At 35.9% G+C, this 18639-nt stretch overlaps 1 protein-coding gene across 2 annotated transcripts in view; it reads right to left on the bottom strand.

The window, feature by feature from the left end:
• Positions 1-18639, bottom strand: part of GNAI1 (G protein subunit alpha i1) — a 36068-nt gene that overhangs the window by 1854 nt on the left and 15575 nt on the right. For both annotated transcript variants that reach the window (XM_074903410.1, XM_074903409.1), the window contains 7 exons: positions 14369-14411; positions 14151-14292; positions 9396-9553; positions 7485-7613; positions 2519-2648; positions 1188-1341; positions 86-289 (listed from right to left, as the gene is read on the bottom strand). In XM_074903410.1, coding sequence (XP_074759511.1) covers positions 99-289; positions 1188-1341; positions 2519-2648; positions 7485-7613; positions 9396-9553; positions 14151-14292; positions 14369-14411 — 947 coding nt within the window. In that variant the 3' untranslated portion in view covers positions 86-98. The remainder of the gene's footprint in view (positions 1-85; positions 290-1187; positions 1342-2518; positions 2649-7484; positions 7614-9395; positions 9554-14150; positions 14293-14368; positions 14412-18639) is intronic.

The following is an 18639-nucleotide window of genomic DNA, read 5'->3' as shown; positions in this document are numbered from 1 at the left end:
TATATTTATGCAGGTTTTACACAGCATGGGCCTATTCCAAATGCCTAAATCCTGTTTTCAGGCATGTAATTTACTATTTAACAACCTTTTGTCTGTTCTCAGAAGAGGCCACAGTCTTTAAGGTTATTTTTAATAATGACATCAGTTACAGCATCGAAAACAAACTGCACATTTTTTGTGTCTGTGGCACATGTGAAGTGAGTGTAGATTTCCTTTGTGTCTTTTCTCTTGTTCAGATCCTCAAACTGACATTGAATGTAAGCAGCTGCTTCTTCGTAAGTGTTTGATCCTAGAAGGAGAAAATTGCTTAGTAAGTAGGTTTCAAACTGAGAAAGATCAAGATGTATATTCATTCTGAAGAAAATAGTTCTTTGGAAATAGTCAACCTAAACCTGAAGAGGAGTAATTCCACAGCCATTGCTTAAAGATGCTATAGATAAACCCTGAAGGAACCTTTTGGACACATTTTTTAAAAATAAAATCTAAGGACTCAATTAAATTCCAGCTGCAGGAAGTCTTTCCACTGACTGCAGTGGAAGATGGAGCAGGTCATTAAGGACCCATCACTGTTCCCTAGAATAGGGTATTTTGCTTCCTTCATTCAAGTTATTCAAGTTTTATGTGTTTAAAAGCTTTGGGTTTCTCCCAAACTCAAAGATATTTGGCATATATATTTCTCTTAAGATTTTACTACCAACATGCTATTCTCTGTACAATGGAATAGTCTGAAAATGATACATAAAAAGGCAAAGACTTGTTAAAAGAAATCACACTCTTTTGCCATATATTTCCTGAATAAGCCACCTACTTCTAAAATGTATATACAATCCCTGTTCAAATAAACTCTCATGTATCCTCAAGGATTCCTGTTAGTGAAAAGATTTGCATCCAAGTACAAAACTAGGAGGACATCAGAAAAAAGAATGGGCTAAATAAATTATGCTGAAAAGAGTTGCAGCAGTAACATGTAAACACTATCAGTGGACCAGCATTATTTCACCTAATTAAAAAGATTGATCTGCTTTAGCACTATTTTATTTGTGATCCATAAAAACAACTCACTCATCATAAACTTTATTTCATTTAAATATTTTATATACCTAGAGTTATTAAACTACTCCTGATTTCTGCATGAAAAATGAGTTAATTAACCAAAAATTACTTGACACCTTCACCCCCTCCAATACCTGCATATTCAGGGTAGCAAATAGTGAGAGGACTCCTTTTAATTTTTTCTTCAAAAAGATCTTTCTTGTTCAGGAAAAGAATAATAGAAGTGTCTGTGAACCATTTATTGTTGCAGATACTGTCAAACAATTTCATGCTTTCATGCATCCGATTCTGTAATTAGAAAAAAACACCTCGTTGTATTTTATCAGACTTCGGTAGTAAAATCAGGATACATAATTTTATTAGTTAAAAATGAACCGGATAAGTTACAAAACTAAGTTGTTAGCACACAGAATCACATTTTAGCACAGGGAAATACAGGGAGGCCAAGACCACTACAAATACAAGTAACAGTTAAACAAATACTCCCCCCGCCCCTGTTTCCAGGTTTAAGCTCTTCAATATTTTAGAAATTTCTAACATTTTGCAGTACAGATACTCTACAAGAGTTGTTGAGTTACCTGAATTTGTCTTATACTGATTAGATCTTCTGGAAATTGAAAATTAATTTCTGCACCTAGCTGAAATTCCAGTATAAAAAAAAATAGTTCTACAGAACTAGAGAATCAAGTGAGCAGGATTTTTTTACTTGTTACCCTAATTTTTAACTCTGTAGAAAAAATAGCCAACATTTAAGTACTCTGGTCAAGCTTCAGTCATTTAAGTAGCAGTATGACCTTCTCTGACTACACTTGACTTGAAAGGTTTTATTTATTTCTCTTTCCTTCCCAGACTATGTTTTATAAGTTGCAGAACATGAGGAAGAGCAGAGAAGTCTATTAATTATTCACACACAACAGATAAGCAGCACTTTACACGACTCAGTTAAAAGCATGCACTCTGTGCATACTGATATGGGAGGAGTCACACCTTCAAAGAGGAAAAAGGAGTGGAGAGGGTTGGAAGGGAGAAGGAAGAGAAATTTCTGCAACTATGGAAAGAGATCAGAGAAGCACATTTAGAAAGAAACAAAAACTGAAGACTGAGGAAGGAAAACAAAACATGAAGTTAAGTAGAAACATACAAGTCAAGCAGTTCCTTACTATATACTTCTAGCATCCATAGACTTAAATGTGTATTACTGACAATCTCTCCTCATGAATTTATGCATCCTTTAAAACATGGGAGCACAGTTGAGAAGAATACTTGTCTCAGTATTCCTTACGAGAATTTGAGGAAATACTTTGAAACCTGAAAGCATGAATTCTATCACCATTCCTCTAAGACATTTTACACCAAACCCATACATCTTATAAAGCAGAAGTACTCTAAAAGATATATTTACAGCTTTCCTTTTATTTAGCTTCTACCCAAGAACTATTTCCTTCTTCAACATTAAGGTACTTGCCATTTCCTCATCTTCAGCCAAGACCAAGTCATAATCACTTAATGCCACACAAAAAATAATTGCTGTAACACCCTCAAAACAATGAATCCACTTCTTCCGCTCTGATCTTTGGCCTCCAACATCAAACATTCTGCAAAACAGAAGTGCAAAGCAGGGAATGAACTTTGGAACGTCTAGCTTTTTGAATGTTAACCAACAAAATCTGAAATTATCAGCTATGTAAGTCTGACCACAAAATTTTTAAAAAAGCACAAAAATCTGCAATGTTTTTTGCTATTTAATATCTTGATATTAAAAAAACCAAAACAATTTAAGCCTTAAAAGCCTCCTAATATTTTACAAAACAAGAGAAAGTGAGATGAAAGCTAAACAAAACTTATTATCTACAATACTGTATTTCGTTAACAGAGTAACCTATAAAAGAATAAAAATACAGACTTAGCTTTACTAAATGTAAACTAGATCAAAGTGTTATTCAACCTTTAGCCCAAATTAATAAAGTCTACAATAATAAAAGGTATTGATCAACAACATAAGATTCTTTAAGAGCAGAGTGGTGTGTTTTAATACTTGAAAATAATGCAGCACTAAGGAAGTGGGACACAAGTAGCACTGACATTACTGGTATTTTAGTATTCTGAATATAAAGATTTGAAATCTAATTTTCACTTTTTCAAATTTAATCTGAAATCTCTAAATCCTGGTGAGTTCCAGCTCCTCTCTCTCCTGAATCAAACTGCAACTTGATCTATTTTTCAACTGACCATGTTTAAATGGGGTATTTTTTCAAGAGCTCCTAAAATTATTTTAGAAATTCTCTTAAAAGATAAAATAAGCATTACATGATAAGACTAATCATTTTTCCCACTAATAAATGCATTTTTCGGAAATGTAGTTACGTGGAAAAACTCAGCTATAAAGGTGAGTCTTCTTTCTTTCGAATTCTTAGCTTAACAGAAATAGAGCAAGAGGTAAAGACCACATTCCAGAACTCAACAGGATCAGCAAATTAGGATGATATGAATGGATTCGCCTTTCTCTGCTATCTAAATGCTTTAAATGGCCATTTGCTAACTATTATGGGCTACAGTCACCCTGAAAGACAGAGCTTTCATTAGACATCATTAGGAACCTCAAGTATTTTGCAAGTCAGATAGCATGCTGATACAATGAACAGTGAATCATGGTGTGAGGAGATGGGAACCAACACCTGTATTAATAAAAATCTGCAGTAAAAAGTATTCGAAGAACACCAAAAATAAGTAAAGAAAATAGGTCTGCACAAGGGGAATTCTATGATTTTGGCTTGTTCAGACTATGTTGCCAGCAGGTATCCTTGGAAGGGAGAGAAAATACTGTAGGCTGACAACTTTGAGAACATAGAATTGTAATTTCCAGTTAATATTTGCAGATACTGATTTCAGCCAGAAACATTTATTTCATTTCAGATCAGTCTCTCTGCCAGTGGTGTATTTCACCAGTGATGCTTGTCTCTTCTGGGGGTTGTCTAACAGTGCACTTAAGAAACTCTCTGTTCTTTATGCAAGTCATCTTTTTGCATTCATCTTTAAAATTTTTATATACTAAATTCTAGTGCTGGATGAAGTTTTGGCACTACAGTTTCACAGTGAACACCTCAACAGCAAGTTAGAAGTACCTGATGGATTGATTTACGTAAGTTTCTTCTCCATACAGTATCAGTAAAGAGAAATTACAGGCATACAGAAAAAACCCAACTATTCGGCACACAGAATTCTTAAAAAAAAGATACGGTTTCAAGTATCTTTCAGAACAATTAGCTATTCTGAATGAAGCGGTCTTAAATTTCATCTGCTCTGTTAGAAGTCACACTGAGGCCTGTTAGGTCACAGTCCCGAAAGACTGAAACATAGAAGTTGCTTAATCTGCAGATACATTTTTAGAAGTTTTGGAAGAATGACTTACAGATTTCACCTTCCAATACAGGATGGTGTGCACACAGGGTTGAGTGCAAGAGCATCTATTAAGCACTTGCCTCAGGTGCTAAAATTCATAGTACTGTCCATGGTCTGACTGCTCAAAAGAACCACATTGTACTTATGCAAGTTAAGTCAGTGTCTACAATGAACTAAAAAGAAATACAAGGCAGTGCTAAAAGAACTGATGTTTGTAACAGCTGAATCTACCCCCCTTATCTAAAGAATGAAGTTATTAGAGAAATGTTTTAGTGACTTGCCATTATTTAAAGAAAACAGACTTTAATGAAGATTACAAGGTGACTATGCCATATTAAGACAAATCACTGAACTAAATGCAAAGCACTGAAGACACTCTACTAAGCTATGTTATATCGCTGTACTAAACAGAGAGCTTTCTGAATGGTTTATCTGCAATTGTGCAAATTTATGGACTTATGCAGGGTCGTTTCATTAACACAATACATTTGTGAAAACTAGTGTTGCTAGATTTGCTGTGTTCTGCTTCTTTCAGACTAAGCAAAGAACATGATTTCAGTACCCATATAAAATGGGATACAGGCCAAAAGGACACCAGATACTTATGATGATTGCTTTCACTTCTTTTTTAAGTCTATACAAGCTGTTTGCTCCAGTCCCCAGCATTGTGAAAGACATTGAATTTGACAAATATTTTTTTGAGGCAGGGTGTTTACAAAAATATAATACGTATCTGGAAAGTATGATATAATACACACATTAAAACCAACATGTATTTTTTATTATCCCCCTTTCCTGTTTTCCCAGGGCTGTGAGATTGCAGGGGGTAGATAAAGATACAGATTTCACATTAGTGTACTACATGACTAGGTAAATTGAACGTGAAGGGATTCTATTACAGTTGTTATTTTTAGAAATCTTCAAGTGGTCCGAGTTGCTATATAAAAAACAAGAAAAAAAAGTAGGGAAGGAAACAAATTAGAAGACAAATGAAGACCCTTTGCTATCAAAAACTGTCAAAAACATCATAACCTCTAATGAGGTCTTCTACTTGGGTATACTATTGTGCAAGTGACAATGCTCATTGCCCATTTAATGTTCTATAATGGAATAATGTCATCTTAAAAACATTTTAAAAATTACTCCCATTAAAAATTAAAAATAAAGAAGTATTCCTTAGAAGTGTTCCTTACCTTCAGAGGCAGGGTTGAGGGGAAGTCTTGGGATAACAACTTATAAGCGTTAAGTCATCCACCTAGCTCTGCTTAATTCTCAAACAGTGATGGCTGCACCCATAGGAAGGTTTTTCATACTTGTATACATTAACAATACCTTAAATTGGAGTCATTACTTCTATCAATGATAATGCTAATGTTTTATACTTCTGTACTAAGAAGCTTTGTCCATAAGAAATGATAAATTATCAGAAGAATATTTCTACAAAATAAGGTGTTCTTTGAAGACAGTAAATAATCAGACTCAAATTTTGAAATAGTCTATAGAAACAGGATGAAGATGACTTGATATCTGCATTTTAGATTGAATCAATAATCAAACCTATGCTAAGCGCTTTATAGAAAAGGCTAAAATGAAGCTCAACCTCAAGAGAATCTAAACACACACAGCAAAACAGGAAAGAATGAAAAAAATCAAGTACACAATATTGCACATCTAGTCATGTTTATGTACCTTCATCTTGGTATAATCAAGCCTTTTATGCCTTTAGTTCATCTTAAAAGCTCTTTTCAATGTTATGTAAGTATACTTCTTCAAGTCCTTCCAGTAACTCATTAAGCCTATCTCCTGAGGCACCTAAAATTTAAACACCTGCTGTACAGGTGTTTAAATGTACGACATTAAGGCCTTCAGAAGTATTTAGCTGTAAAGTTACACTTTTTATAGAAGTGTAATCGTATGTCCTTGTAATGGACTTTATAGAACTGTGATGATAAGAGTCATATACCGTAACAGTCCTAATAATCAGTACAGACTGTAAGTAGCTACCTGCATACAAATTATTTGAGAGTACAGAGACTTTAAACCCATCTACAATAGGAAACTAAACAAGAAACATTAGAATGTGAGAAAGTGGGTAGGTCCTCAGAATTCTGAAGACCTCTGGAGGCTTGGCTAAGGACTACACTCCTTAGGTTTGTGAGAGATTTATTCTCATTTACCAGCTATTATTTTATGAATGAATACGAATTTTGTATACTTAAACCCTAAAACAAGGAAACAAAATATATTTCCACAGTACTGATGGCCCTAAAACATCTATATTATAGTACTTGCTATGAATTTACATGAAAAAAATATTTTCCATGAAGATACTAAACAAATATACTATATACATGCTGACAACAATCTCTACACAATCTAAATGCAGATGTAATGTGAGTTTTACTGAGTTTTCTTCTCATCCTTCCTGATCAATAGGAGGTAGAATTTTATTACACTTATACTATCCTAGGCTTTCATCGTAAATGCCTTTGGACATAAAATGTTTAAAATATTAACATTATTTTGAAAATCCCACACCACAGGAAACAAGTCATGTTCTTCCATCACTAAATGGAATACTACCTTAAAATACAACACATATTTGAATTCAGTTCTTCAGGAAAATGAATTTACTCTAGCAAACATTTATAAGCCTCCATCTCTCCAAGTGAATTTAAAGGGAAGCATCTGATAGAACAGCTACATAACATGGCAGAAAATGGAATATTTTGAGATTTAGTTTACATATAAAATATTTTTACAAAAAGCTTCCAATAAATCCAAAGTATTTACTACTTAATATCTGCACATTTATTCTGAGTTATTACAGGAGTTCCACTGACTCCCACATCCCTTCAGAAAATTGAGCCAAGCCTGGGGAATTTTGTTCAGGAAAAACAAAGGGGGGGGGTGGGGGTGGAAATCAAAGTTGTGCTTAGACAAATTTGTTAAATTACACCATTGAAAGTCTATCTTCTAGAACTTTACAGAAACCCTAACAGACAGATGAACATGCAGCACGATTTACATACTTAAAATGAAGATCTTTGAAAGTGAAGTGAGTTTCTACTATTCCTGTAGTTTTCACTCTAGTCCTGAGAACATCCTGTTGGGTTGGAATGTAGCTGGTTTGTGCTATCCTGTCCAAGTCATTCAGGTAACTGAAAATAAAAATAAGTACTGCTTTCAGTTATTCATAAAATAGTAACATGATAGTCACAAAGAATTACAGAAGTTCTAGGTCCAATTCATTATATTGTGCTTGACTTCTATAAATAGCTTTCTCTAAGAAAAAAGGCACATTATTCCCCTCAATTTTCCAACGTTATCTGAAATAAGCTTTAGAGACATAAAGATATTTCATCCTAGAAGAAAGAAAAACTTATGCAATTGACTCCACTACAAACAATTCTTCTTGTGAAATCCCCAAATGCAAGCATGGTTCTACGTACACCAATGTTATCTGCACTAACTAGAAAAACACCTTCATCTTTGTAACCTACTGAACGACAAGTTACTTTGAACAACCACCAAAGCCCAAAATTACCGTGGATTTGATAATAGGTACAAAAAGAACAACTCAGTCTTTTGGCCAGAATTAATGTTTTTAAGAAAATGCTTAATACATAACAATTAACTTTCTATTGAGAATTTCTAAACGCATACATTTTTTACAATAGTATACTTTCCTTGCCAAAAATCTTGTGATGCAGGCCAAGCAAACCAGTGTTTCTAAAAACTATATAATTATTATTTGTGTTTTTCCCCATAGCAAATAGGGAAGGCATTATGTTCTTCCTTTCTTGTGACCAGAAGTTAGCAATTTTAAGAATACAATTGTATGGCTAGAACAGTTTTCTTACGAATATGGAGGCAGAGGTATTTAAAACAACAAAACAGAACTGAGGAGGTTACCAGAGTAAAGTGATCCTCCAAATGAAGCAGTCCATATTGAAGAAAGTTTATACCAAGAGCTATCTTTTAAGTCAAGAGATCTGCCATCGTGAGCTCAGCTTGTTGCTGTCTACATCTGTACGAACAACTTCAGCAAACAAGTAACAATCATGATGGAACTATCAGTGTAATTTCAATACAATTTGATCACATTTCCATTAGTTCAGCATCCCTATAATTACATTACTCCAGCTTAATTACATTACTCTAGTAGTCTTCTCAGTTACCTCACCTCCATGTTGTTTATCTATGTATGGTTATTCTAAATAACACAAGTACCTTATTTTAAGGACAGGGAAAACTAGCTTCAAGCACTACAAATTAATTCAGAATGATAAAGATTTTAAAAATTGTCCATTAGACCAGTATCACTGCTATGCCATTTTTTAACATCTTACCTCTCCCTCGATGGACTCTTTTCCTTGACTGACTTACCATTACTTGTTGTCATCACATCTTATTTCTCACATCTTTGATTCCTATTTTATTTTTTTAATGAAGTACCCTAGCACAGAAGACACATCCCCATTGTTACCTTTGCTCGATGTATTTCTAACAGACTGTTAATTAACAAAGAAAACGCAGCAATGTTGAATCATAAGAGAAACTATTATGAAAGTACTGTCCTTGGTAAGAGATTCACATCACGTAATCAAGCTTCTGGGACACGTTGAGATACTGAACAGGTACTCGAGTCATGTTTATGTAATAAAAATGCTATTAAAGCACCTTAAAGTAGTTTTTATCTTCCTCAAGAGGATGAAACTGGTCAGAACATGATTCCAACTCTTAATTAAACTACACCTCTTCCTTTCCACCCTTAAAGCCCATCTGGGAGCATTTTGACCCAAGTAGACAATATCTTTGTCCATTTACTTCTAAATTTTCCATTTACATGAGAGCAGAATTTTTCTAAAGATGAGACTTCCCTTGTATTCCTTTATCTATTACTTACAAGACAAAGAGAATTTTTGTCACATAGTACTTACTAGGCAGCAGAGTCATTAAGCTGGTATTCTCTAGATCTGTTGAAACAAGCTTGAACTCCACTGTCTTTCCACAGTCTCTTGATAACTCCAGCAAGCTCTGCAGTCATAAATCCTTCTTCTGCTGCTCCAGCTAACACAAAGAGTTGACGAGCATCATCCTTCAGAATGTAAACAGAAAGGGGAGAGACAGTTAAGAAATACAACAAAAGTATTATCACCTAAGAACTATATTCAACAAGTAAGTTACTTTCTTAACCTGGTAAATGTGAATGTGACCAAAGAAAAAAATGTGAGGGAAAACAATTGGTTTTAATGGTCTGCATAGGATATTAATACCCATATTTTTCAACAATAGAAAAAGACTAGTAAATCAAATTTCTCATTAGCTGATAAAGCTTCTTCTGATGTCTTTATAACTTGAGCTAAGCTTCTATAAACAGTAGTAACATATTTTGTGCTCAAGTGTAACACTAACCTTATTTGCTTATCAAATACCACAAACCAAATAGAATGGTTACAGTACATACTAGAACCTTCAGAAATGCAGATGTATATTGACTAACTGAAGAAAACACATAAGCTTCAAAAAAACAACTCTGAAAGTGACAAATTATCATTTCTTTCCAAAGCATGCATCAGGAAATAGAAAAAATCCTTCTTAAAACCTTTCCAGATAAATCAGTTACAAATATCCATTACCTTAATTATTCTACAGAGACCAAGTTTCCTAGGTAATACAATATCAAGCAAACATCAAGAGTTTTAAGAGACCAAATAATGACTGTCTCTGAGTGAGGCTAATGGACTAGAGGGTGTCAATCCACCAGTCTCCTTTAACAGAATCCAACCAGCTGGCTACATTCATCCAATTCTGACTGAGGAAACTTAAAAATGTTAGACCTGTAAGGTACTAGAAAAAAGAAGATAGCAGCTGGGTAAAGAGATCCACATTAGTACTCTCATGTGGGTAGCCACTTGACCTTGGTTATTAGCTGTATGTGATCTCGTGCCAAGGTATGTGAGCCAGAAAAATCAGCATACTTGTGGCTTGTTAACTGCTACCCACAGCATGTACTGTTTGTCCAATAATTAAAAGAAAGAGAACAGATGATACTGGATAGGAGTAAGGAAAAAAAGACTTAGGCACATCAGCTGAGAACTGAAAGTGTTTTAAGAAAGAGGACTAAAAAAGTAACATATAAGGTTATTCTCACAAAACATTAAGTGACAATACAGATACAATCTGTAGATAAATCCGGTTCTGTCACCTTTGCTGTTCAAACAATAAGCTGTGAGAAAAAACATTTTCAGGATAAGAACAGAAAGTAATGATCCTTCTAAAGATACTGTCTGCCGTGGACTTCATAATCAAAGATTATGACAGCTAACAGAGCAAACTATTTATAGATGGATTAATACTGATACTCACAGCTTGAAAGCTAAAAGCTTACAGTTCAGTCAACTCAATGCAAACTTGAAGAGATTTATATATAACTATACGTATACGTATGTAGTTATAAACAACAGGTATCTGATACACAGTTCAAAGTCTTTTGAAAGCTACAGTAGTTACAAATCTAAAAATGAGTATTTGTGAAATTAACAGAATACTGATTACTGTACATGCAAAGGAGAAATTATGGACAACTAATAAAAATTCAATGGATTGCACTAATAATTACACAAAAAACAGAGCAGTAAAGATCAAAGGATTGGATAGTCAGATCACACAGACTGTAGTTTGAGGAATATGCCTGCATAGAAGAAACCTGAATGACAATTCTGGTCTTGAATATTGTTTGTGGATGCAAATGCCAAGGACCTACAACTCACAGAAGTAGCAGACCTTGAGGAAGAGCCAATATATTAAGACACATGGTGGAAACAGCTCAGAAACTGACAGTCAATTTTGTCATGAATGATTATGCCATTTTATACCTAACATAGTCTGACTTTCAAATATACAAAACTTACTCTGTTTTAAATAGCTCTAATATCTACATGCTCTAAAATGGGAGGAAAGGGAAAGGGGAGGTGGAACAAGAATCAATTTCAGGTTTTTAGAAGCCCAAACATTAAAATAAAAAGTGGTCTCTGTTACCCCCATACTCCCTTCTCTAAGGATGACAAGTACTACAAAACCAGCAGTGAGGTAGTATGCAGTGATCAAGTCCTATTTTCGTTATTAACCAATGACAGATAGTTTTCTTTAATTATACTGGAATGAGGCAGCTTCCTCTCTAGTGTCATTATTTTTATACCAGATTTCAGAACAGAGATAATGTAAAGAAACTAATTTACCCATCTCTCTAGCTAATAACAGCAAATCTCACATTCAGAAAGTGGTCCATAGTCCTTTAAAGCACGTTCACTATATGTTTGTCAAAACACAGTTTCTACCTGCGTACTGAAATGTCCTGTAGGACAAAGGAAGATACATGAGTCTTGAGACTGACCATTACTGAAGCTGCTGCTGTGCTCCCCTGTTTCAGTAACTTTAAAAAAATAAGTTCGACTCACTGCTTTACCATTAGTCTTAGGACACAAATAAGAGATTATGATTTTCCAAACAAAATTATCCCTTTTAGAGTAAAACCCTAAGAAATTTAAGAAAAAGAGCCTGAATGTAACAGTTTTTATCAGGAGTTACATTCCGAGGGTTTTTTGCTGAAAAATGACATAATTACAACCAAATAGAATACAATTTAAAAGGCTATGCTACAATAATCGAGGAATAAGCATACTATTTTTTTTTATTTTGAAGTGAGACTGATGTATACCACAAGCTCTGAATTCCTTTTTCCATTTCTGACCTTATAACTAGCAAAAATCTAACACTGATGTTCCATAGCAGTGTTGCTCTGAAAAAGGAATCTGGACCACCAAGACCTGCCTAAGTGCAAAGGGATGGACAGCTACCCTGACAAAAGTTTGACTCCTCATTTATATAGCTCTCTGAAATCAAAAAAACTCAGATTACATCAAATTGGTATCATATATAAAACAGCCCTCAAAATCATCTTGTTAGTCATTTTATCTGCTAACACCTAAATTTACTCCTCCTCTGTTTTCTCCTACTATGTATTTAGTAACATGAGTCTACCATCTGCCTCTTTCCAACATTAACTGCCAGACTCCAGAGAGGACTTCATTGCACAAATACTAAACTAACATGTGATAAGATACTGTTGCTGCCCTGGAAAACTCTGAGCTTAAGGGAAGACAACAGAAAGGAATAACCAGTGAAAACAAAGCTTTTACTAGTAATGGCTACAACTGAAGAGGTTTTAGGTAGAATTAATGTATGTACATAAAAAAACTACCAAAAGAGCAAAATTAAAATTAACTAGTAATTCACATCTGCCAATCAGATTTAAACTTCAGATGCAACTTTATGACCCACCTTATGTAATGTTACAAATGTTTGTCTTCCTTATGACAACCATACATAAAGCATTTCACAAGGTCACTGAAAGTATACTCTCTAATAATTATAAATTCCTTTTTAAGCAATCACTAAAATCTTGACCACAAGACTTTGTCATGAAGAATTTACATGCTACTTCTTAAGACCCTCCTCTAATCCCAAACTGTAATTCAACTTTAACATGACAGAAAGAACTTAATTATGACAAAATATCCCTCTGACTACCTTACATACTTATTTCAACACATGAACCGCAAAAAAGCCATCTTTCCTGCAAGAAAGCCATGTGTCTAGTTCCTGCTTCAAAAACTGTACTGGTGAGCATTCCATATTCTGACATTGATTTCTATAGAAAGAAAATAAAAGCACACATCCCAAATTAAGTTTCAGTGCTATTCAGACCAACAACTTCGGTGATCAATTTCAGCACTACAGACAGAGTGTACTGCTGTAACCAGAGAAGCAAAACCACTTAAGTTAACCATTTTACTGAGAGATACAGAGCATCTAACCTTCTGACCAGACATGGACATAATCAGGGTCACCCCAGGTAACAGTATAGGGTTAGGACTGGAGAAACAATAAGCCAAAGAATCAATTCTGCAGACCAGCTTCAATAGGTGGAATGGCAAATAGACCCATCAGAGGTGTGTATGCAGGACACTGGATGAAATGAGATGGAAAAGGTGCAGAGGTGGTTAGAAAAAAGTCTCCTATTTCCTGGGAAAAATCCTTAGTCCATATGGTATAATGAAAAAAATTGAATACTTTTTTCAGCAGCAGGGCTACGCCCATGTGTCTGCTTCAAGTAAAATAAAGTCCTCCACACTGGAAATCAGTATGAAACAGGATCAAGCTCAGAAAGTGCACATGTTTTAGGCGTCACTGTGCCTATGACCTAATAGAGAAGCGCAGACAATAGCTAGATGCCTACCTATTTAAGCTGTGTCTTTTAAGGAATGTGAAGATGCCTAACTTAAATGAATTACAGAACATAATGCCCCCCAAGTCCATACAAATAGGGAGACATGACTACATAGTTTAATGTTTTTCAGAAACTCCCTAAAACTCAGATGTTTATTTCTCCAAATTTAGACAGAATTTGGAGAACTGTATCTAAACCAAATAGGTGTTGTGAATCAACCCAGTGATGATTGCTCTGTAGGTCACCTTGCCATATAAAGACCAATCCCACTTAGCTTTCAAGGAAACTTGATATCCTACAAAGAAGATCAGGAAATAGAAACAGTCAAAAATTGAAAATGAATGGATATTTCAGTTGTATATCTGTGTGTGTACTTCAACTATGGGTGTCCTTCAATACTTACAGCCCTGGTTGAATCACCAAAGTCTATCTTCAATCTTCCCATTGCTCTAATGATAGCAATAATGGACTGAATGGTGTTGCTGTAGACAACAGCTTTATACTGTTTACATTCTTCTTCTGAATAACCAGCTTCATGGATAATCCTACGGAAGAAAAAAAATAAATTCTCTATTCAAATAAAAAAAAAAATTATCTTTCACAGTATTTCACCATACTTACTTCATTTGTTTGACAATTGTGCTTTTCCCTGATTCACCAGCTCCTGAAAAATAAGTGTGTGAAAATTCATTAGACTTTTAGTAATCTTTGAAAATACATTCAATATCTACACTTCAAATGCCTAACCAATATAAAAACCTTCAACAGTTAAAAGTACATTTGTTACAAATTAATTTTTAATATGAAAATGTATCTCGACCGAGCAGTTTCAAAATCAAGATATTCTAAGAGCAAATCATTCAGCTCTAAAAAATCTTTGCTTTTTATAGAAGCAAGCATAATCTTTAGAGTCTGCTGGTGTTTTCTAATGCAAACAGATGATCAATTGTTCAACTTCAAAGGGGGCTGAAGCTCAATTCCTCTGCCATTTTAATCAGCACCTAACCAAAAACCTCCTTTATGAGTTCTTCACACTGTATAATGGTCTTCAGTGTTGCAAATGAACATTTTCAAACTCTTCGAGGTTCTAGTCCTTGCAACCATCTTTTGGTCCTTGTAATAATGAATCAACAGAGTCAGACTACTTTTCGCTGGAACAGATTGCATGAGATTTGCCAGACATGCTGATACCAATTCTCAATGCTTAACAAATAAAAAAACCCCAAACATTATGTTAAAATACAAAACTTACAAAAACAATGTGTCAGCATACAGGGGGAAAAAAGCCCCACAGTTTTTGCTGTCTCAACCCCCTTAGTTTACCTTCACTTTCTTTAGTCTGCTTCATTCTCTGAAAAAAATATGGAATTCTTAAGAGCTGAGAGCTAATCCCTTTAGACAGCATGCTCCCACTTTGTCTGACTTATGCTGAATTCTCCCTCTTACGTTTCATCTTTCTCAGATGGTTTTGTAGAAGTGCGTATAATCTTCACACAGTCTACAGGTGTTTCTAATACACACAGATCACCAGTTGTCCAATTCCAATATAAACAAAGAAAACTCTCTTTAGAGGTCCCTGTGACCACGGGAAGTGACTGATAAAGGCTGTATTTATTCATCTTCAAAAAATGGGCAGGAAGGGGAATCTGAGGCAAGCCAGCCTCACCCTTAACCTCAGACTAACTATACAGCAAATACTCCTGGAAGTCATTTCCAGGCACGTGAACAAAATGACTGGGAATTGCCAGCATGGATTTACAAAGGGCAAACTGAACCTAATTATTAACTTTTTATGAGGAAACAGCTGGGTTTGGGGATGAAGGACACCACTGGATGTAATTTACTTTGACTCTAATAAGGCTTCCAATGCCACCTCCCATAGCATCCTTGTACCAAACTGGACAAATATCAACTTCAGGGTGTCTGAAAATCTGCCAAGACAGACAGACTTAAAGGCTTGTGGTCAACAGTTTAAAATCTAACTGGAAGCCAGTTAGAGCAGGCAATCTTCAGGAGATGATACTAGGCTAATACAGTTTAATATCTTCATCAATGACCTGAAAGCCAGGATGGAATGCACCCACATCAAGTCTGCAGGAGACATCAGCCTGGAAGGCCATGAAGGGGTCACACTGTTGGAGAACAGAGGGTCCTCAACAAGCTAGAGAACTGAGCTGACAGGAATCTCATGACAGTGAACAGAGACAAATGTGAAGTCCTGCAAGTGACACACAATAACACATGCAACAATACAGACTTAGTATTAATGGGTTAGGGAACAACGTTGCAGAAAACTGTGCAGATCGACAACCTGAAGAGTCCCAAGAGTGGGCCCTTGTGGCAATGAAGGTCAACCACATACCAGGCTGCAGCACTGAGTCTGGCTGGGATGGAGTTAACTTTCTCCACAGCAGCCCAATGGTGCTGTGCTTTGGGTGGCTAAACCAGTGTTGATAACACACTACAGTTTTTGCTACTGCTGAAGAGCGCACGCACAGAATCAAGGCTTTTTTCTCTTTTCCATGCTGTCCCCAACCCTGGTGAGCAGGCTGGGAGCAGACAAGAAGTTGAGAAGGGACACAGGCAGGACAACTGACCAAAGTTGACCAAAGGGATATTCCATACCACAGGATGCCATGCTCAGCAGTAAAAGCTCGAGGAAAGAAGGAGGAATGGTGGACATTTGTGGTTATGGTGTTTGTCTTAACCTTTGCCATATTCTTTGGAGGGGTGGCTGTGGTGAAAGGTCTAGAGCACAAGTCTTCTGAGGAGCAGACAAGGGAACTGGGGTTGTTTAGCCTGGAGAAAAGGGGGCTCAGGGGAGACCTTATTGCTCTCTACAACTACCTGAAAGGAGGTTGTCACAACGTGGGTGTCAGTCTCTTCTCCCAGGTAACAAGTGATAGGACAAGAGGAAATGGCCCCAAGTTGTGCCAGGGGAGGTTTAATTTCGATATTAGGAAAAATTTCTTCACTGAAAGGATTGTTAAACACTGGAACAGGCTACCCAGGGAAGTGGTTGAGTCATCATGCCTGGAGGTATTTAAAATATGTGTAGATGTGGCATTTAGGGACACGATTTAGCAGTGTTAGGTTAACAGTTGGACTTGATGATCTTAAAGGGCTTTTCCAATAAATGATTCTATGATTCTTCCCACACAACCATTATGCATGCTGATACTCTGCTTTCCAGAAAGTGGCCAAGCACCTGCCTCCCAATGGAAAGCAAGGAATTAATCCTTATTTTTGCTTTTCTTGTGTGTGCAAGCTTTTGCTTTCCCTGTTAAAATGTCATTATCGTGATCTACAAGTCTTCCCGCCTTCCTTCTATTTTCTGCTTATCCTGAGGGAGAGGAGAGTGATCAAGCAGCTGTGTAGCTATTTGGGTTGACCCTGGCCAACAGCTACCACTGCTGCACTGTCAAAACTGCAATCAACAAGTCAAAAGAAGCCGTTATTCCCCAGCGGTCAGCATTCATGATGCTGTATCTGAGTATTGCGTACTGTTCCCCCCTCAGCACCCAGTAGATGAGATACTAATAAAATAGACAAAAAACGGTAGGTCATTTAGTTGAGGAGGGTGCTGGTGCACATGGCATAGCAGGAAAAGCTACACATAACAGGGGTTTTTAATCCTGGAAAGATTATGGGGGGCATGTGGGGGGTGTGTATGAGTTCGGCAACCAAGAAGCTGCAGCACAGGCAGTTTCACTGGGCTGGGAACCGATCCCCACGGAAGAAGTTAAGCACTGGAACTAATTGCACATAGAGGAAGTACAAAATCAGCCCTGGAGATCTTCAAGATTCAACTGGAAAGGCTCTGAGCAACCTTATCTATTTTGATGTTAGCCTGGCTCTGAGCCAAGCATTGAGCTAGTTGACCTCTAGAGGTTTCTTCCAACTTAAAATATTATTTGATGTCAGTATAACAGAATATTTCTGTACTTTGACTACTGTATAGTAATGCCTTTGGGATATTCCTCCTATTAAAATAAATATGTAGCTTCATGACAGGCTCAAGCCAATTTAAGACTGGCTGCCAAAAGCTGTCCCACATCCTCCCCAGCAGTACTACTGATGTGGCCAGACTTCCTCCAACACACAGTATAACAAGTGTTAGTACCAACAGAAGCTAGCGTGCTGAAGAATTAAATAGCTAGGGAATGGAGTAGGCCCGTCAACATCAACCTAAGATTGCTTAATGCTATCTTTACCTAATGTCCAAGTAACAGACCAGTTTTTTATAAACTCACAAGTTTCTTTATACAATAGCAACAGTTCTCAGACTCTGAGCTACCATGAAAGTTCACTATCAGTTTATTAATATAAACAGACAATAGTACAAAAATGATTTGTTATTGTGACACCCAAAACATTTATAAACCAAATTGACACTTAATCTGTAAATACCTAATTATGCACTTAAGCACAAATAGGGGACAAAAGTTTAAAGATCAGCTTTATGAATGAATGTACTATCTTTTCCATTGGGTTAATATTTTTATTCAAACAATTTGAAGAATATACCCTACATTCAACATCAATTTTGGAGATATTACTAAATATTACAACAGCATTTAATTTACATAATCTTGTGAACTGTTCTGTTAAAAATTTGCCACATTTGACTAAACAAGCAGGTCATTGTCAGGGCTAGTCACAATATCAAAATTTAACTGTTTTGTAATACACTTTCTGTTAAGTTCTTCTCAAGTCAGATATGCATGTTTCTCTACAGTGTTGGAATACACATGTATCAAATACCTAGAATTCTCATAAAGGGTCTCTCAGTAACATAACCACAAACACTCATAATAAGTATGAAAAAAAGTTAAGTCATTTATTACGGAGTATGTAACATCAACAGTGAGTTCCTGGAAGATGCATTCCCC

This window comes from Athene noctua, chromosome 3 (genome assembly GCF_965140245.1).
Source record: "Athene noctua chromosome 3, bAthNoc1.hap1.1, whole genome shotgun sequence".
NCBI lineage: Eukaryota > Metazoa > Chordata > Aves > Strigiformes > Strigidae > Athene > Athene noctua.
Note: the sequence above shows the minus strand (reverse complement) of the source record. Positions and strands in the feature narration are given on the sequence as shown.